Source organism: Oncorhynchus masou, chromosome 27 (genome assembly GCF_036934945.1).
Source record: "Oncorhynchus masou masou isolate Uvic2021 chromosome 27, UVic_Omas_1.1, whole genome shotgun sequence".
Classification (NCBI taxonomy): domain Eukaryota; kingdom Metazoa; phylum Chordata; class Actinopteri; order Salmoniformes; family Salmonidae; genus Oncorhynchus; species Oncorhynchus masou.
Genome location: NC_088238.1, coordinates 21464865 through 21482550, shown reverse-complemented (window position 1 = coordinate 21482550; position 17686 = coordinate 21464865). Strand labels below are relative to the sequence as shown.

The 17686-nt window shown below is 48.3% G+C and overlaps 1 protein-coding gene across 1 annotated transcript in view; it reads right to left on the bottom strand.

The window, feature by feature from the left end:
- The window catches only part of LOC135515782 (guanine nucleotide-binding protein G(i) subunit alpha-1), a 28560-nt gene that overhangs the window by 8554 nt on the left and 2320 nt on the right, over positions 1-17686 (bottom strand). Inside the window, exons 2-5 of the mRNA XM_064939513.1 lie at positions 10337-10379; positions 3741-3882; positions 3361-3518; positions 1904-2032 (exon numbers count right to left, since the gene is read on the bottom strand). Coding sequence (XP_064795585.1) covers positions 1904-2032; positions 3361-3518; positions 3741-3882; positions 10337-10379 — 472 coding nt within the window. The remainder of the gene's footprint in view (positions 1-1903; positions 2033-3360; positions 3519-3740; positions 3883-10336; positions 10380-17686) is intronic.

Below are 17686 nucleotides of genomic sequence, written 5' to 3'. Positions count from 1 at the left end.
TTAAACAGGCCACCAGATGGAAATGACAGAGAATACATTCATTTTTTGGAGGCTTTTCTGTGTTGTGGAGAGACGGTACACAGTAGAAATGTTCAACACAGAATAAAATATTTAGAAGGGAGGGTAATCATTTTTGGGGGGTATAAATGCATACACTTTGTTAAATGTAATGTTTTTGTATTTTAAATAACATATTCTTGTTTATACCCTTACCAATTTGCACTTTGAGCTGTATAACCCATTAACGTAACCCAAGGGAACAAGCCCTAATAATGTCACCCGCTTTGTGAGCCAGTTTCCACCCATTGGCACACAGATGGCTGTGGGGCTCTAATGTACTTAGATATGGTTTGCGTTGGAATGGCTCCACAGTTCTCTGCTGAGTTGCACTGAGTGGCTTGGCTGAACAAACTGTTGAGGAAGAGCATTTTTAAAGGGCTTGCTATTCAACTAGGATGTGGAGTGGGGGACAGACATGATAAAACAACTAAATATGCAGTGTTGTGGAAGCTACTCTGAAAATATAGTTTACCGAGCTACCGATTACTTCACACTGGAAGAAGATAAGCTACACTAATGCTGCCATTAAGGAAAACATAGTTAACTAAAGTTACTTTGAATGTGTAATTTATCCAATATAACACAACTGTTTCAAGTGACAATTAGACAGGTATGATTTTGTTTGTTGCAAAAGAAGTAGTGTGTAGTTCCAGTAGTCAGCTACACCGCTGCATGGTAAAGAAGTAGTGTGTAGTTCCAGTAGTCAGCTACACCGCTGCATGGTAATGAAGTAGTGTGTAGTTCCAGTAGTCAGCTACACCGCTGCATGGTAAAGAAGTAGTGTGTAGTTCCAGTAGTCAGCTACACCGCTACATGGTAAAGAAGTAGTGTGTAGTTCCAGTAGCAGCTACACCACTGCATGGTAAAGAAGTAGTGTGTAGTTCCAGTAGTCAGATACACCGCTACATGGTAAAGAAGTAGTGTGTAGTTCCAGTAGCAGCTACACCACTGCATGGTAAAGAAGTAGTGTGTAGTTCCAGTAGTCAGCTACACCACTGCATGGTAAAGAAGTAGTGTGTAGTTCCAGTAGTCAGCTACACCACTGCATGGTAAAGAAGTAGTGTGCAGCTCCAGTAAGTAGTTAGCTACACGGTAAAGAAGTAGTGTGTAGTTCCAGTAGTTCGCTACACCACTACATGGTAAAGAAGTAGTGTGTAGTTCCAGTAGTTAGCTACACCGCTACATGGTAAAGAAGTAGTGTGTAGTTCCAGTAGTTAGCTACACCGCTACATGGTAAAGAAGTAGTGTGTAGTTCCAGTAGTTCGCCACACCGCTACATGGTAAAGAAGTAGTGTGTAGTTCCAGTAGTTCGCCACACCACTACATGGTAAAGAAGTAGTGTGTAGTTCCAGTAGTTCGCCACACCGCTACATGGTAAAGAAGTAGTGTGTAATTCCAGTAGTTCGCCACACCACTGCATGGTAGAGAAGTAGTGTGTAGTTCCAGTAGTTAGCTATACCCCTACATGGTAAAACAGTTCACTACTCAAAACACTACCTAGATTTGAATGTAGTTGAACTACCACCAAGCTACTGTAAAATGCAGTTCAATTACTAGTTGAACTACATGTAGTTCACTAATCCACAACACTGGAAATATGGGTATTGACCATTGAGCCAATTGTTCCCCTTTCTTCTCTGGCATCAGCCAATGGAACACTAGAACAGATATGATTCACTGCTGATGTCGTATTGTTCAGCTCTGTCACAATGAACCACCGGACTAAGGACATTTCTATGGGTTTGAGAGATTCAATACGCACAGTAGGGAAGTAGATTGAGTTATCCTGTTTAAGGTATGGAATATGACTACACTTAAAAAGGGATTTGGGGGAAGTGCTCACTTGAAGTGGAGGTCCTTGAAGGTGAAATGTGTCTCCACAATGCCTGTGGTTTTGACTCTAGTCCTCAGGACATCCTGCTGGGTCGGGATATAGGTGGCTTGGGATATCCTGTCCAAATCGTTTAAGTAACTGGAGAAGGGAGGGGGAGAGAGAGAATGTTTAGATGGGAGTCAATGCATCCAATACACATACTTCAATGGAACAATAGGACAATAAGCTATTCTAATAATAAACAGATCTTGTTTGGCCATGAACCATGTCTGCTTCTATATCTTGAACTGGGAAAAACAAGTGACATTTTTTTCACTCTCTTCCACACTATCAGTGCCCCCTTCTGTTGCCTCAGAATGGTCCCTCATCCAATATTTCCACATAGGGCTCAGTTCTGGACTTGTCGCACACACCTGCCCCTTCCTCAACAGTATAATCTACAGTAGAACCCCCACCTAGCTCAAACAGCCTACCCTGTGTTACTCTTCCAAAAGATCACGGCAGCAGTAATTACACACTACTCAGCAGCACTGGTGTTTTAACACAAACAAACAGCAGAGATCGGCGTCAGCTGCCTCGCTGTAGAGGCCGGTAGGCAGGCTACGTGACGCTGGTATGTGTGCCTCTATGTGTGTGTGGTAGCCCTGGCCAAAAGGATTCTGGGTATTGATTTGGAAATGGCCAGCAGCTGCGGCACCAGAGGCCAGAGAGCCAATCGGTGAAGTCTGTTCCGTTCCAAAACAAGGTAGAGGGGTTTCTCATGGCACACCGCAGGGGCTGCTCCTCTGGTGACTTCACTGGCTAATGGAAAGGCTGTGGCACAATGCGTACGGAAAAAGAACAACCACTTCAGGAAAAAACAACTGAACCGAGGGAGTTTCGAGCTCAAACGCTGCCCACTGACAAAGGGATTTGGACATGTTTCCTAGCTCTTCTGTCTGTGGTGTTTTGCTACCAGGGTTTGGTAAACACAACAGCCCTGGCTAATCTGCTGTTAGCATTTAGCTCATGTAGCTGTCTAAGGTCAAGGACTCAGCAGACACGCAGCAGCCTGCGTGTTACAGTCCTGCTACAGGTTTGACACCCCCACACAAAACAAATATTGACAGTCTCACTCAAGGTTGAAACACCAAGCGGACTGGACTGTAGGCAGTAGAGATATACATGTCTGCCAGAGAGTGGGCGGGCATCTGTAATAAGTGGACTGCTCAAGGCCTTTGGTTTTTGCAGAGGAATGAGAATGTATTTACTTCCAGCAGAAGAGAATTAAGGAAGAAGAGGAACTTCAGGAGCTCTGTGTGTGTGTGTGTGTGTGTGTGTGTGTGTGTGTGTGTGTGTGTGTGTGTGTGTGTGTGTGTGTGTGTGTGTGTGTGTGTGTGTGTGTGTGTGTGTGTGTGTGTGTGTGTATCAGACCAAGGGGAGCAGACTGTCTGAGCAGGACAAGGTGGTGTGTGTGTGTGACCCACTATGCTGCAGAGTCGTTGAGCTGGTACTCTCGTGAGCGGCTGAAGCAGGCCTGTACCCCTCCGTCCTTCCACAGGCGTTTGATGACCCCGGCCAGCTCCGCTGTCATGAAGCCTTCCTCTGCCGACCCCGCCAGCACAAACAGCTGTCTCGCATCATCCTGTGAGAGAGCAGACCGTCAGCACAACCATCACTATTACCATCAAATCGTCACCATCAGTCCCACTGCGCAAATCATCCCTGCCATCATAACCATCAATAGCATTAATAATACTGCCATGGCATCATCAGCGTTGGGCATGTGATTGGGTGTGTTTATAGTTTTAGTCAGAAGGCTTTGATAAATGCAATCCATCATCATCATCATGTCTAGCCCACTCACGGCTCTGGCGGCATCTCCAAAGTCGATCTTGAGTCGTCCCATGGCTCGGATGACAGCGATGATGGACTGGATGGTGTTGCTGTAGACCACAGCCCTGTACTGTTTACACTCCTCCTCCGAGTAGCCTGCCTCGTGGATGATCCTGACACACGGGACGGAGGACACAACTACAGTCAGCCACCATGAGGAGCAACACAACTACAGTCAGCCACCATGAGGAGCAACACAACTACAGTCAGCCACCATGAGGAGCAACACAACTACAGTCAACCACCATGAGGAGCAACACAACTACAGTCAGCCACCATGAGGAACACGGAGCAACAACACAGTCAACCACCATGAGGAACACGGAGCAACACAACTACAGTCAACCACCATGAGGAACACGGAGCAACACAACTACAGTCAGCCACCATGAGGAACACGGAGCAACAACACAGTCAGCCACCATGAGGAACACGGAGCAACAACACAGTCAACCACCATGAGGAATACGGAGCAACACAACACAGTCAACCACCATGAGGAACACGGAGCAACACAACTACAGTCAGCCACCATGAGGAGCAACACAACTACAGTCAGCCACCATGAGGAGCAACACAACTACAGTCAGCCACCATGAGGAGCAACACAACTACAGTCAGCCACCATGAGGAGCAACACAACTACAGTCAGCCACCATGAGGAACACGGAGCAACACAACTACAGTCAGCCACCATGAGGAACACGGAGCAACACAACTACAGTCAGCCACCATGAGGAACAACACAACTACAGTCAGCCACCATGAGGAACACGGAGCAACAACACAGTCAACCACCATGAGGAACACGGAGCAACACAACTACAGTCAGCCACCATGAGGAACAACAACTACAGTCAGCCACCATGAGGAACACGGAGCAACACAACACAGTCAGCCACCATGAGGAACACGGAGCAACACAACACAGTCAACCACCATGAGGAACACGGAGCAACACAACACAGTCAACCACCATGAGGAACACGGAGCAACACAACTACAGTCAGCCACCATGAGGAACACGGAGCAACACAACACAGTCAACCACCATGAGGAACACGGAGCAACACAACACAGTCAACCACCATGAGGAACACGGAGCAACACAACACAGTCAGCCACCATGAGGAACACGGAGCAACACAACACAGTCAACCACCATGAGGAACACGGAGCCACACACTACAGTCAACCACCATGAGGAACACGGAGCAACACAACTACAGTCAGCCACCATGAGGAACAACACAACTACAGTCAGCCACCATGAGGAACACGGAGCAACACAACACAGTCAACCACCATGAGGAACACGGAGCAACACAACTACAGTCAGCCACCATGAGGAACACGGAGCAACACGACACAGTCAGCCACCATGAGGAACACGGAACAGCACAGTCAGTCAACATGAGGAACACGGAGCAACACAGTCAGCCACAATGAGGAACACGGAGCAACACGACACAGTCAGCCACCATGAGGAACACGGAGCAACACGACACAGTCAGCCAACATGAGGAACAACACAACACAGTCAGCCAACATGAGGAACACGGAGCAACACAGTCAGCCACCATGAGGAACACGGAACAACGACACAGTCAGCCAACATGAGGAACACGGAGCAACACGACACAGTCAGCCAACATGAGGAACACGGTGCAATACGACACAGTCAGTCAACTTGAGGAACACGGAGCAACACGACACAGTCAGCCACCATGAGGAACACGGAGCAACACAGTCAGTAAACTTGAGGAACACGGAGCAACACAGTCAGTCAACTTGAGGAACACGGAGCAACACAGTCAGCCACAATGAGGAACACGGAGCAACACGACACAGTCAGCCACCATGAGGAACACGGAGCAACACGACACAGTCAGCCAACATGAGGAACAACACAACACAGTCAGCCAACATGAGGAACACGGAGCAACACAGTCAGCCACCATGAGGAACACGGAACAACGACACAGTCAGCCAACATGAGGAACACGGAGCAACACGACACAGTCAGCCAACATGAGGAACACGGAGCAATACGACACAGTCAGTCAACTTGAGGAACACGGAGCAACACGACACAGTCAGCCACCATGAGGAACACGGAGCAACACAGTCAGCCACCATGAGGAACACGGAGCAACACAGTCAGTCAACTTGAGGAACACGGAGCAACACGACACAGTCAGCCACCATGAGGAACACGGAGCAACACAGTCAGTAAACTTGAGGAACACGGAGCAACACAGTCAGCCACCATGAGGAACACGGAGCAATACGACACAGTCAACCACCATGAGGAACACGGAGCAACACGTCACAGTCAGCCACCATGAGGAACACGGAGCAACACAGTCAGCCACCATGAGGAACACGGAGCAATACGACACAGTCAGCCACCATGAGGAACACGGAGCAACACAGTCAGCCACCATGAGAAACACGGAGCAACACGACACAGTCAGCCACCATGAGGAACACGGAGCAACACAGTCAGTCAACTTGAGGAACACGGAGCAACACAGTCAGTCAACTTGAGGAACACGGAGCAACACGACACAGTCAGCCACCATGAGGAACACGGAGCAACACAGTCAGCCACCATGAGAAACACGGAGCAACACGACACAGTCAGCCACCATGAGGAACACGGAGCAACACAGTCAGCCACCATGAGGAACACGGAGCAATACGACACAGTCAGCCACCATGAGGAACACGGAGCAACACAGTCAGCCACCATGAGAAACACGGAGCAACACGACACAGTCAGCCACCATGAGGAACACGGAGCAACACAGTCAGTCAACTTGAGGAACACGGAGCAACACGACACAGTCAGCCACCATGAGGAACACGGAGCAACACAGTCAGCCACCATGAGAAACACGGAGCAACACGACACAGTCAGCCACCATGAGGAACACGGAGCAACACGACACAGTCAGCCAACATGAGGAACACGGAGCAATACGACACAGTCAGCCAACATGAGGAACACGGAGCAATACGACACAGTCAGCCACCATGAGGAACACGGAGCAACACAGTCAGCCACCATGAGGAACACGGAGCAACACAGTCAGCCACCATGAGGAACACGGAGCAACACAGTCAGTCAACTTGAGGAACACGGAGCAACACGACACAGTCAGCCACCATGAGGAACACGGAGCAACACAGTCAGTAAACTTGAGGAACACGGAGCAACACAGTCAGCCAACTTGAGGAACACGGAGCAACACAGTCAGCCACCATGAGGAACACGGAGCAACACGGTCAGCCAACATGAGGAACACGGAGCAACACGACACAGTCAGCCAACATGAGGAACACGGAGCAACACGACAGTCAGTCAGCCAGTCAACTTGAGGAACACGGAGCAACACGACACAGTCAGCCACCATGAGGAACACGGAGCAACACAGTCAGCCACCATGAGGAACACGGAGCAACACAGTCAGCCACCATGAGGAACACGGAGCAACACAGTCAGTCAGTCACGGAGCAACACGACACAGTCAGCCACCATGAGGAACACGGAGCAACACAGTCAGCCACCATGAGAAACACGGAGCAACACGACACAGTCAGCCACCATGAGGAACACGGAGCAACACGGAGCAACACGACACAGTCAGCCAACATGAGGAACACGGAGCAATACGACACAGTCAGTCAACTTGAGGAACACGGAGCAACACAGTCAGCCACCATGAGGAACACGGAGCAACACAGTCAGTCAACTTGAGGAACACGGAGCAACACGACACAGTCAGCCACCATGAGGAACACGGAGCAACACAGTCAGCCACCATGAGGAACACGGAGCAACACGACACAGTCAGCCACCATGAGGAACACGGAGCAACACGACACAGTCAGCCAACATGAGGAACACGGAGCAATACGACACAGTCAGCCACCATGAGGAACACGGAGCAACACGACACAGTCAGCCAACATGAGGAACACGGAGCAATACGACACAGTCAGTCAACTTGAGGAACACGGAGCAACACGACACAGTCAGCCACCATGAGGAACACGGAGCAACACAGTCAGCCACCATGAGGAACACGGAGCAACACAGTCAGTCAACTTGAGGAACACGGAGCAACACGACACAGTCAGCCACCATGAGGAACACGGAGCAACACAGTCAGCCACCATGAGAAACACGGAGCAACACGACACAGTCAGCCACCATGAGGAACACGGAGCAACACGACACAGTCAGCCAACATGAGGAACACGGAGCAATACGACACAGTCAGCCACCATGAGGAACACGGAGCAACACGACACAGTCAGCCACCATGAGGAACACGGAGCAATACGACACAGTCAGTCAACTTGAGGAACACGGAGCAACACGACACAGTCAGCCACCATGAGGAACACGGAGCAACACAGTCAGCCACCATGAGGAACACGGAGCAACACAGTCAGTCAACTTGAGGAACACGGAGCAACACGACACAGTCAGCCACCATGAGGAACACGGAGCAACACAGTCAGCCACCATGAGAAACACGGAGCAACACGACACAGTCAGCCACCATGAGGAACACGAAACACGACACAGTCAGCCAACATGAGGAACACGGAGCAATACGACACAGTCAGCCACCATGAGGAACACGGAGCAACACGACACAGTCAGCCACCATGAGGAACACGGAGCAACACAGTCAGCCACCATGAGAAACACGGAGCAACACGACACAGTCAGCCACCATGAGGAACACGGAGCAACACGACACAGTCAGCCAACATGAGGAACACGGAGCAACACGACACAGTCAGCCACCATGAGGAACACGGAGCAACACGACACAGTCAGCCACCATGAGGAACACGGAGCAACACAGTCAGCCACCATGAGGAACACGGAGCAACACAGTCAGTCAACTTGAGGAACACGGAGCAACACGACACAGTCAGCCACCATGAGGAACACGGAGCAACACAGTCAGTAAACTTGAGGAACACGGAGCAACACGACACAGTCAGCCACCATGAGGAACACGGAGCAACACGACACAGTCAGCCAACATGAGGAACACGGAGCAATACGACACAGTCAGTCAACTTGAGGAACACGGAGCAACACAGTCAGCCACCATGAGGAACACGGAGCAACACAGTCAGTCAACTTGAGGAACACGGAGCAACACGACACAGTCAGCCACCATGAGGAACACGGAGCAACACAGTCAGTAAACTTGAGGAACACGGAGCAACACAGTCAGTCAACTTGAGGAACACGGAGCAACACAGTCAGCCACCATGAGGAACACGGAACAACGACACAGTCAGCCAACATGAGGAACACGGAGCAACACGACACAGTCAGCCAACATGAGGAACACGGAGCAATACGACACAGTCAGTCAACTTGAGGAACACGGAGCAACACGACACAGTCAGCCACCATGAGGAACACGGAGCAACACAGTCAGCCACCATGAGGAACACGGAGCAACACGACACAGTCAGCCACCATGAGGAACACGGAGCAACACAGTCAGTAAACTTGAGGAACACGGAGCAACACAGTCAGCCACCATGAGGAACACGGAGCAATACGACACAGTCAACCACCATGAGGAACACGGAGCAACACGTCACAGTCAGCCACCATGAGGAACACGGAGCAACACAGTCAGCCACCATGAGGAACACGGAGCAATACGACACAGTCAGCCACCATGAGGAACACGGAGCAACACGACACAGTCAGCCAACATGAGGAACACGGAGCAACACGACACAGTCAGCCACCATGAGGAACACGGAGCAACACAGTCAGCCACCATGAGAAACACGGAGCAACACGACACAGTCAGCCACCATGAGGAACACGGAGCAACACGACACAGTCAGCCACCATGAGGAACACGGAGCAACACAGTCAGTCAACTTGAGGAACACGGAGCAACACAACACAGTCAGTCAACATGAGGAACACGGAGCAACACGACACAGTCAGCCACAATGAGGAACACGGAGCAACACAACACAGTCAGTCAACATGAGGAACACGGAGCAACACGACACAGTCAGCCACCATGAGGAACACGGAGCAACACAACACAGTCAGTCAACATGAGGAACACGGAGCAACACGACACAGTCAGCCACCATGAGGAACACGGAGCAACACAGTCAGTCAACATGAGGAACATGGAGCAACACGACACAGTCAGTCACAAGGAGAAACATGTAGCAATCACAAGGAGAAACATGTAGCAACACTTTGTTTTTGAGAACACATTCATTTTTATTAACAGCAGAAAATGACAGGAAAATAGCAGTCCAATAACCAACCCCATGCAACCTTTCCATCATAACATGACAGGGGTGGGAAAGCGAACATTGATAACAACACTATCCAGGTAACAATGTTTACAGCATCTGAATTGAATGGGGCACTAGGACAATAACAATGACTCATTTATGAGAACTGTCCACACAGAAGGGCAAAAACAATGCTTTGTTTTGATGGTGTGGCAGATATGGCATCTGGAAGAATGGAAGGAACATACTCACTTCATCTGCTTGACTATTGTGCTCTTCCCCGACTCACCAGCACCTGAGAGAGAGAACACATTTACCAAACCAGTCAAAGCCTATAATGGAACTAATTGCAATTATGCGATAAGAGTGATGTGTTCCGAATCTGCAGGGGAATTTCAAGCCAACACTGATCATAATGTTGATTGCCTGGTTTGGGATAACACTGACATACTGAGAAAGAAAAGTCCAATTGTAAAGAGCTACTCATTACAGGCCATTATGCAACTCTTTTTGAAATGGACCATTGTGGAGAACCCCGAGGTGGTCAAACACTCTGATCATTTCCCTTCCTGTGTTTCTGTATTGACGTCTCTGACCCAAAGCGTCGCTCTGCAGCCGTCCGGTCGATACGGACCCTCCCCACCTCTCCCTTTATCGGCACATTTCAACAGCAGCACTAACACAGCATTATGGACCTACCGACTGCAGAAGGAACCAATGACCCATCTCAGGCAACGTCGCAAGACTCACTGAATGAACCGCACCACAGCAAAACACAGTAACATTCAGAGAGTGCAGAGTGTGAGTGAGTGCGTGAGTGCGTGCGTGCATTGGGATGGGAGTACAGTGAAGGGACAGAGGTGAATACATTATGGTCCTCAGTATTATTGCAAAGGCCAAATCACTGGCAGTACAGTCCTCATCTTCATTAACAGCAGTGAAGCATGCAGCCTGTAGTAGTTTCAAGCAACCACTAACACAACGCTGCCATCAACTAGTTAATATCTGGTCATTGGGACTTTGTACATTAAATGAGTTAGTTATCTTTCTGGTGGTATATCAGAGCTGACAACGATCACCAGTTGTAACCAAGGTTTGCCTTAAATGGGCCTATGAGCAGATATTGTGTTACTTCAAGATGGTACAAGCCTTCTATATTGAATTACACATTACTGACTGATAGGCTGTGTAAAACACTCACGAGGACAAGAGCTGGGAGGGTGGACACTAAAGCTAGCATCCAATGAGTGTGAGCCAGAGAGGTGATTGACATGGCAATACTCCTATGAGAGGCAGGGAACACAGAATAAGCGTTGCTTGGGCCTGGCTGCTGCTAGGGGCTCCGTGCCTCCGTCACACATGTCACACTGCCATGGCAACCGGCTCCGTTACCAAAGACATCTCAGTGCTCGCCACACGGTCAGCTGAGGAGGATTAGGGGTGATTGTGTAGTGATGGCTCATCTCCATAGCCCAGGCATGTATTATTGATAGGCAAATGTCCCCAAACTGCACACAATGTCCCCATAACACATAAGTAGAGGATGTGTCATGGAGATTGACTAAGCCAGGCCCCTCCTCGACAGAACATCCACCGGTGGGTTTTTCCACTCAGGGACAGTCACTGGCCACTGGGAAATATGGGTTGTCCCTGAAAACAAAACATGTTGTTTTCACTTGCTTCGTGGGCTTGCTAAGTCCCTTCCCATAGGGGTTGCTCAGCTCGGACACAATAAACACAGTCAGAAGAAGGGGAACTGTAGCCATGTCATTCTAAACTTTACTCATTAGTATTACTTACCAATTCTATAGAAGTTCAGTAGTGGATTAAAAAAAAAGTCCCAATTTTTGTTGTGTAACTACAAACGCCATTGCTATGCAATAAAATGCAACTACCAAAGTAGTATATAACATTTTAATACAATGTTGTTGTTACTAGTGTGATTAAAGTTCTTCACTATTGATTCAGAACTGTCCCGGCTGTACTAACACCCATCTGAGTTGCCAGGAGGAAGCTAGTTCTGTAACACCCAATCTTCCCATCTCGCAAGACCCAGCTAGTATTACATTACAGCAAGACAATGAGCACATGCGCGCGCACACACACACACACACACACACACACACGTCAGGGCTTCTCGTTGTGGCAAGTGAAACTTGGGGGCCTGGAACTTTCCCTAACGCAGTAGAGAACCTGAAACCAACATGTAGAAGTGAATTCCTGTGGACAAGCCTTTCTCCAGAGCCTTAGAGCATGCTGATACAGAGTGTGTGTGAGAATGTGTGTGTTTTAACAGTGTGCCAGGCAAGTACCTCCTACTGTTCAGCCTAATTGGAATGGCTTTCACCGGAGGACAAATTGTTTAAATTAAATGTCGCTGTGGCCCTGGCCCTAGAGAGGAGGACTAACACATCTCATTGCTCCGGAGCCAAACAGTCACTTGCCACTAAGAACCCCAGAGGAGACAGCAGACACACGTGCACTGTAACACACACACATAAAAACAAACGTGCGCGCACACAGACACACAGCATTGGCAGCAGGTAAAGTCACCTCCCTCCTTCTGCTAAGGGCCTCGGTGCCAAGGCAGCGCCACAACACAGCATTCCACTCCCTACCACACTGACTGGCTGCCTCAATCTAGAATAAACATACCCTCTTTACAGGCCGTTGTGTGTTCACTGAACCCTCCCTCTAGATATACGTTTTACTGTTTTACCGACACACTTGATTTCTCAATATGGGACACAAAACCCTGCATAGTGTCAACAAAATGTACGCTAGCAAGTCGTACGAATAATTATTGAATGATATCGCCAAGGTACTTTTCCCTTATGACATTTCTTTAAGTAAGGCAAACAAATGCTCCAGCCTGGACTGACTGACCTTGCTCTGTCCTTCAACTCTAAAGTTACTGGGGTAGGGCCACACCCCTATTACATCACTAAAGTCTAATGGCCCTGATTTGAGCCACATGGGCCATTAAAGAAAGCAAAGGCAGAAAAGTGGACCTCATGGGCTGGGATAGACAGAGTCATGTTACCCACCCACAATTTGATACACCCATGAAAGAGCCAGACCAAAACCACAGCGAGGCAGCTGCTTTCTGGCGGTTGGGAAAAGAATGTATTTTAAGAAAAATTGTTGAGGCCTGCAAACTAAATGGACGTTTACAGAACAGTACTTCTAAAGCCCACCAACCATCCAACCCATCTCTCCTGGAACTTCCTCCAAGGTGGTTTTCCACAGACAGTAAAGAGGACATGCATGTTGACAATGAAGGAAAGTTTTAAAGTGCTGTGGTAGGATTGGCTACAATCAAGTCTTCATTCCAAATGACAGCTCTGTTTTATTTTAATCTTAAATGATGATTAAATTGGACTTTTATATAATACCATTGTGGGAAGAATCGCGTTTGGAGTTCCTCCCACTCTCTCAGAGCTCAGTCTCTCCGCCTGTCCCGAAGTTAAGGGCTTTCAGATCTAATGATCAGAGGGGTTTTCTGTCTGAGTCACCAGAAGAACCAGGGCACGTCCTGCCTGGGGTTCAGTTAGGCTGGGCAGGGCACACAGTCCTCTGGGAGAGGGGGACAGAGGGAAAGAGGCAGTGAGGGACAGGGCTGAATGGGCTTACAGCTGGGCCTGGTTCGCTCTCCGTGAACCACATTAGCTGGCACCATCCCTCGTTACCATTGGGAGCTGTTGAGCCTGTGAGTGACTCACAAGGGAACCCAGGAAGTTACAGGAGCATTAACCCACCATGTAGCAAAATCAGCTGGATTCATCTGCCCACATCCAGATCAATAGATAATAGATTTAGGAATCAAACTACATGCAGGCCGATACTTTACTGGAAGAGACCAGTAACAGTAGTATATCTAACGGGACGGTGCTGGAGAAGTGGAAGCTACTGAATTCCTCATAATTCATAAGCCCTTCAGTTTACAGTCGACCTACAGAAATCACCAGATGTGATAAATGACAAGGTAAAATAGCAGATAGTGATAACCGAGGAATTGCTTGTTTGTTTATTTGAGAGTTATTACCACAAATTTGGTAACAGGTAATTAACAACCATGTGTTGAACTATTTGAAGTACAAGAAAGACAATTTCCTATCAAACATCCGGGAAATACAAGTGGACGCATTAGTACTGTAAAATAAAGTACTACCCATAAAGCTTTACATAAAATGTTACATAGACCACCTACAGAAACCTCGACACCAATGTGGTTGGGCTTAGTCGGCCTAATATAGACAAGACAAGATGTTGCTTGTACAGACTTGACAGCATACACCCAAACATTCATAGCACTCCTCAAATGATTGTTCCTCTGACAGCAGGATGCCGGTACACTCCGCTGACAGACTGCTCATTATACTGTGTGTGTGTTAGGTTTTATAGGATACACACGGTATACACTGGCCAATGAAATGCTTACATGCAGGTTTCTTTCTGGAGAATGCAACAATGTTTTGTGTTTGTGCGTGCGTCCTACCGTATGCCACCCCCCATGAAGTCCACACATGGACAGGGTCAGCCCATCAACGCCACACAATGTAAAACACGGACGCTTGGTGTCCGTGAAGTGATTTAGTCCTTAATATTCACCACCGTTTCTGGAGGTGATGCCTGTGCTGATGTACGCACTATCAGCATCACTGATATGGCTGTGACCTCTTGACCAGGATGTAATTAAACAAAGTATGTTTAGTGGGGCAGCTAGGAGGCAGATGAAGAATTGAGACTTGTGACAGAAGTATAGTAACAGAAAAGACTCATATGTAAACAAACAGAAACCAAAAACATCTTCCTCCTCTCCATGAGTACACCTCAATTTATAATGAGTGTTAGAGTTTAGACCTCATCTAGAACATTCCTTCCTGTTGCTCCTCTATTAGCATATCTCACGGTCATCTGACGAGGCTGGGTGTGTTACCTGGTTACCAACCTGAACGGCTGACACAGGAAGCAGGTCAGGGTGCCAACACGCAAACAAAGTTTCAAATGTCACGCGCACAAGTACAGTGAAATGCCTTTCTTGCAAGCTCTAACATGCCAACCTTGCGTTGCAAAATAAATTGACAAATAGATGTTAGTCAATCATTTCATCTAAACTGCTCACCCGCGTCAACAAACATCTGCATGGCCAGGTGAAAAATAGAACTTGAACTCGATTTTAGACGTGCTGCAAGTCCCCACCTCTCCCATCTCCTCATTGGTTTTTAGGAGCATATAGATGAACTGCGGTCCACACTCCAGTCATTGGTGGTAATGCACCTTAAAGTTGGTTGCCAACCGACAAAGTCCGACGATCACCACCACATTACTATTAGGAATAAGGTGACAAGTCATCAGGATATGATTTTTTTTTAAAGTTAAATTGTAGCAGCAGCAAAATGATGATTGTTTGTGAGTGTGTGCGCGTAGTCCATATATATGTGTGTGCATATTATGGGTGTTGGAGTGTTAGTGCAGAGTCCTATGAGTGCGCATAGACAGGGGTCAATTCATTAAGTCTGTGTATCCATTCTGTTAGCTATTTAGAGGTCTTATGGCTTGGGGACAGAAGCTATTCAGGAGCGTGTTGGTGTCAGACTTGATGCACCGGTACCGCTTGCAGTACGGAAGCAGAGAGAACAGTCTATGGCTTGGGTGGTTGGAGTCTAATGATTTTCCAGACCTTCCATTCACACCGCCTGCCCCTGTGATGTACTGGGCTGCCTGCAACACCCTCTGTAGCACCATGTGATCGAGGGCGGTGCTATTGCCACACTAAGCAGTGACGCAACTAGTAATTATGCTCTCAAATGGTGCAGCTGTAGAACTTTGAGGACCCATGCCAAACCTTTTCAACTTCCTGACATTGAGGGAGAGGTTGTTGTCCTTGCACCAGACTGCCAGGTTACTGACTTCCTACCTGTAGGCTGTTTCCTCATCTCCGGTGATCAGGCCTACCACAGTCATGTCATTGGCAAACTTGATGGTATTGGAGTCGTGCGTGGCCACACAGTCGTGGGTGAACAGGGAGTACAGGAGGGGACTAAACACACACCCCTGTAGGGCCCATGTGTTGAGGGTGAGCGTGGCAGCCTGGGGTCAGTCCGTCAGGACGTTCAGGATCCAGTTACAGAGGGAGGTGTCTGGAATGATGGAGTTGATGTGTGCCATAACCATCCTTTCAAAGCACTTCATGATTACCGAATGATGGAAGTCATCTTAAAATATGGGGATGACAGAATGGGACAAGGAGAAGTTGAAAATTACCGTGACTATGCCTGCCATCTGATCTACGCATTCCCTGAGAATGCGCCCTGGAATACTGTCCGGACCTGTGGCCTTGTGTCAGTTTACCTGATTAAAGACCTTACTCACGTCGGCCTCGGAGAGCGAGATCAACAACCGAAGCAACAACATGTAACATAGCACATATTTGTATAGGAATGCATGATATTGGGGGAGACCATTTCTATTTCTTATTAATACATTGAACAAAAATAGAAATGCAACAATTTCTAAGATTGTACTGAGCTGCAGTTCATATGAGGAAATCAGTCCATTGAAATAAATTCATTAAGCCCTAATCTATGGACTTCACATGACTGGGAATACAGATATGCATCTGTTGGTCACAGATACATTCAAAACAGTAGGAGCGTGGATCAGAAATCCAGTCAGTATCTGGTGTGACCACTATTTGCCTCATGCAGAGCAACACATCTCCTTCGCATGGTGTTGATCAAGCTGTTGATTGTGGCCTGTGGAATGTTGTCCCACTCCTCTTCAATGGCTGTGCGAAGTTGCTGGACATTGTCGGGAACTGGAACACGTGGTCCTCTGTACACGTCGATCCAGTGCATCCCAAACATGCTCAATGGGTGATATGTCTGGTGAGTATGCAGTCCATGGTGAAACTGGGACATTTTCAGCTTCCAGGAATTGTGTACTGATCCTTGCGACATGGGTCCGTGTATTATCATGAAACATGAGGTGATGGTGGAAGATGAATGACACGACAACGGACCTCGGGATCTTGTCACAGGTTCCCTGTGCATTCAAATTGTCCTTGATAAAAGGTAATTGTGTTCATTGACCGTAAGCTTAGGCCTGTCCATATCATAACTCCACCATGGGGCTCTCTGTTCACAACATTGCCATCAGCAAACTGCTCGCCCACACAACGCTATACACACCGTCTGCCATCTGCTCGGAACAGTTGAAACTGGGATTCATCCATGAAGAGCACAATTCTCCAGCATGCCAGTGGCCATGAAAGGTGAGCATCTGCCCACTGAAGTCAGTTACGACACGAAACTGCAGACAGGTCAAGTGGTGAGGATGACGAGCATGCAGAGGAGCTTCCCTGAGGCTGTTTCTGAGAGATTGTGCAGAAATTCTTCTGTTGTACAAACCCACAGTTTCATCAGCTGTCCGGGTGCCTGGTCTCAGACTACCCCCAGGTGAAGAAGCCAGATGTTGAGGGCATGGGCTGCCATGGTTACACATGGCCTGCGGTTGTGAGGCCAGTTGGATGTACTGCCAAATTATCTAAAACGATTTTGGAGGCAGCTTATGGTAGAGAAATTCTCCGGCAACACCTCT